The 2,500-nt window shown below is 48.7% G+C and overlaps 1 protein-coding gene across 9 annotated transcripts in view; it reads left to right on the top strand.

Annotated features, from left to right (window-relative positions):
- The window catches only part of LOC113590742 (intersectin-2-like), a 47,858-nt gene that overhangs the window by 26,710 nt on the left and 18,648 nt on the right, over nt 1–2,500 (top strand). For 7 of the 9 annotated variants that reach the window (XM_081695398.1, XM_035529320.2, XM_081695399.1 and 4 more), the window contains one exon: nt 337–417. The exons of the other annotated variants lie outside the window; for them this stretch is intronic. In XM_081695398.1, the coding sequence (XP_081551524.1) occupies nt 337–417 (81 nt within the window). The remainder of the gene's footprint in view (nt 1–336; nt 418–2,500) is intronic. 9 annotated transcript variants of the gene reach the window in all.

Below are 2,500 nucleotides of genomic sequence, written 5' to 3'. Positions count from 1 at the left end.
GAACACTAACAGACACAAACCCTTCATAAGGGAACACTAACAGACACAAACCCTTCATAAGGGAGCACTAACAGACACAAACCCTTCATAAGGGAACACTAACAGACACAAACCCTTCATAAGGGAGCACTAACAGACACAAACCCTTCATAAGGGAACACTAACAGACACAAACCCTTCATAAGGGAACACTAACAGACACAAACCCTTCATAAGGGAGCACTAACAGACGCCTCACTTGATAATGACATGCTAACGTTTACTGCTTCAAGCCTTCTTCTTGCTTTGCGTTCGTCTGTCTCTGCTCTTCTGCACTGTTGCTCTTTCTCCCCGTAGTTAGCAGAGATGGACGACTTGACGCTGCAAGGGCTCCTCTCTTTGCTGGGCTGCCTAACCCATCTCTTCCGTCTAATAAAGGTTCTCCTCCGCTCTCTCTCTCTCGCTCCTTTCTTTGCGGCCTACACCTCACCCTCCATCCGCATCCCTCCCTCCGCCGCTTCTCATCACCCAGCCCTCCCTCCCAGCCCCCCGTGACCTCGTGACCTTTAGCTGGTTGTTTTGAGAGCCGCTCGGTGACACGACCGTCCCGCGGCGCTTCACAAACCGCCACCGCGGTGTGTGTTATTCCTGGACGTTTCTGTGCACAGGCACAGGCGGAACAAAAAAGTACACGCTTCGCAGTTTCCTCCTGACGTGCGCTCAGTGTGGAAAAGTCGCCCACAGGCCTTTGCTGCCTGCACCGTCAGGGGAGGTCGACAGGCTGCCACAGAGACACCTGCCTGACGGTTTCCTCGCTACGCCGTCGCGGCTGTTGTTACGTAAAGGTCAGAACACGGGACGGAACGTGACCCCATTACCGGGGTCCCGGCACCCTGATCGAAGTCTAAAGAGAAAACCTCTAATTATTTGGTGACTGTAAGCAGTCCTGAAATGCTTGAATAAATTTTCATAATATTAGCGTATTTTTGTTCCCTGTTTTGACGCTGCACTCCCTCGTAGGTAAGACTCCGACAGAAGCCATGTTTGTATCAATTTTCCATGGCAGGTCTCTCTTTCACAAAACATTTTCCCATTAGTTTAGGGACAACGAGCGTACGCTCGGCCTGCAGACAGCGGCGGGAAACTGCAAAAGTGTTGAGGCAGTGTGTGGTATGTGAGGAGCTGCGTGTAAAATAAAGAAGCATTGAAGTCTCTGGGTTTTGGCGTGAGCGTTAAGAGGAAGCTTGTCCTCATTGCGTTTGGGTTCTGGCTGCATTAGGGCTGCGTTTAGAGCAGTGTGTGGGTTGGACTGAGTTGGGCTGGGCTGGGAACATGTTTGGGATGTGTTAGCGTGTGGGCTGTGTTTGATTTCAGGCTGCGTTCGGGTTCTGGCTGCGTTTAGAGCAGTGTTTGGGTTGGGCTGTGCTGGGGGTGTGGGTTGTGTTAGGGTCTGATTTTGGGCTGTGTGGGGGTTCTGGCCATATACATTCAGACTTTGTTAGGGTTGGGGGCATTTGGACATTTGAGTTTAGAGTTGTTTATGGGAGTTGTATTTGTGTTTTGTTTGGGTCGGGTTGGGTCTGTGTTAGGGCTATATTTGTGGTTTCTCTGTGTTAAGGCTGTTCTTGTGATTTCTGTGTTTAAGGCTGTGTTTGTGGTTTCTCTGGTAGTGCTGTGTTTGTGGTTTCTCAATGTTAAGGCTGTGTTCATGGTTTCTCTGTTGTTTAGGCTGTGTTTGCGGTTTCTCTGTGCTAAGCCTGTGTTTGCAGCTTCTCTGTGCTAAGCCTGTGTGTGCGGTTTTTCTGTGCTCAGCCTGTGTTTGTGTTTTCTCTTGTTAGTGCTGTGTTTATGGTTTCTTTGTGCTAAGCCTGTGTTTGCAGTTCCTCTGTGCTCAGCCTGTGTTTGTGGTTTCTGTATTTAAGGCTGTGTTTGCAGTTTCTCTGTGTTCAGCCTGTGTTTGTGGTTTCTCTGTGTTATGCCTGTGTTCATGGTTTCTCTGTGTTAGCGCTGTGTTTGTGGTTTCTCTGTGTTTAGCCTGTGTTTGTGGGTTTCTCTGTGCTAAGCCTGTGTTTGTGGTTTCTCTTTGTTAGCGCTGTGTTTATGGTTTCTCTGTGCTATGCCTGTTTGCAGTTTCTCTGTGTTCAGCCTGTGTTTGCAGTTTCTCTGTGTTAGCAATGTGTTTATGGCTTCTCTGTGCTAAGCATGTGTTTGCAGTTTCTCTGTGCTAAGCTTGTGTGCGTGGTTTCTGTGAGCTCAGCATGTGTTTCTGGTTTCTCTGTGCTAAGCCTGTATTTGCAGGTTCTCTGTGCTCAGCCTGTGTTTATGGTTTATATGTGCTAAACCTGTGTTTGCAGTTTCTGTGTGCTAGGCCTGTGTTTGCGGTTTCTCTGTGCTCAGCCTGTTTGTGTTTTCTCTCTGTTAGTGCTGTGTTTGTGGTATCTCTGTGCTCGGCCTGTGTTTGCGGTTTCTTTGTGCTAAGCCTGTTTTTGCAGTTTCTCTGTGCTAAGCCTGTGTTTACAGT

Source organism: Electrophorus electricus, chromosome 2, assembly GCF_041902795.1.
Source record: "Electrophorus electricus isolate QZ-2024a chromosome 2, ASM4190279v1, whole genome shotgun sequence".
Classification (NCBI taxonomy): Eukaryota; Metazoa; Chordata; class Actinopteri; order Gymnotiformes; family Gymnotidae; genus Electrophorus; species Electrophorus electricus.
Note: the sequence above shows the minus strand (reverse complement) of the source record. Positions and strands in the feature narration are given on the sequence as shown.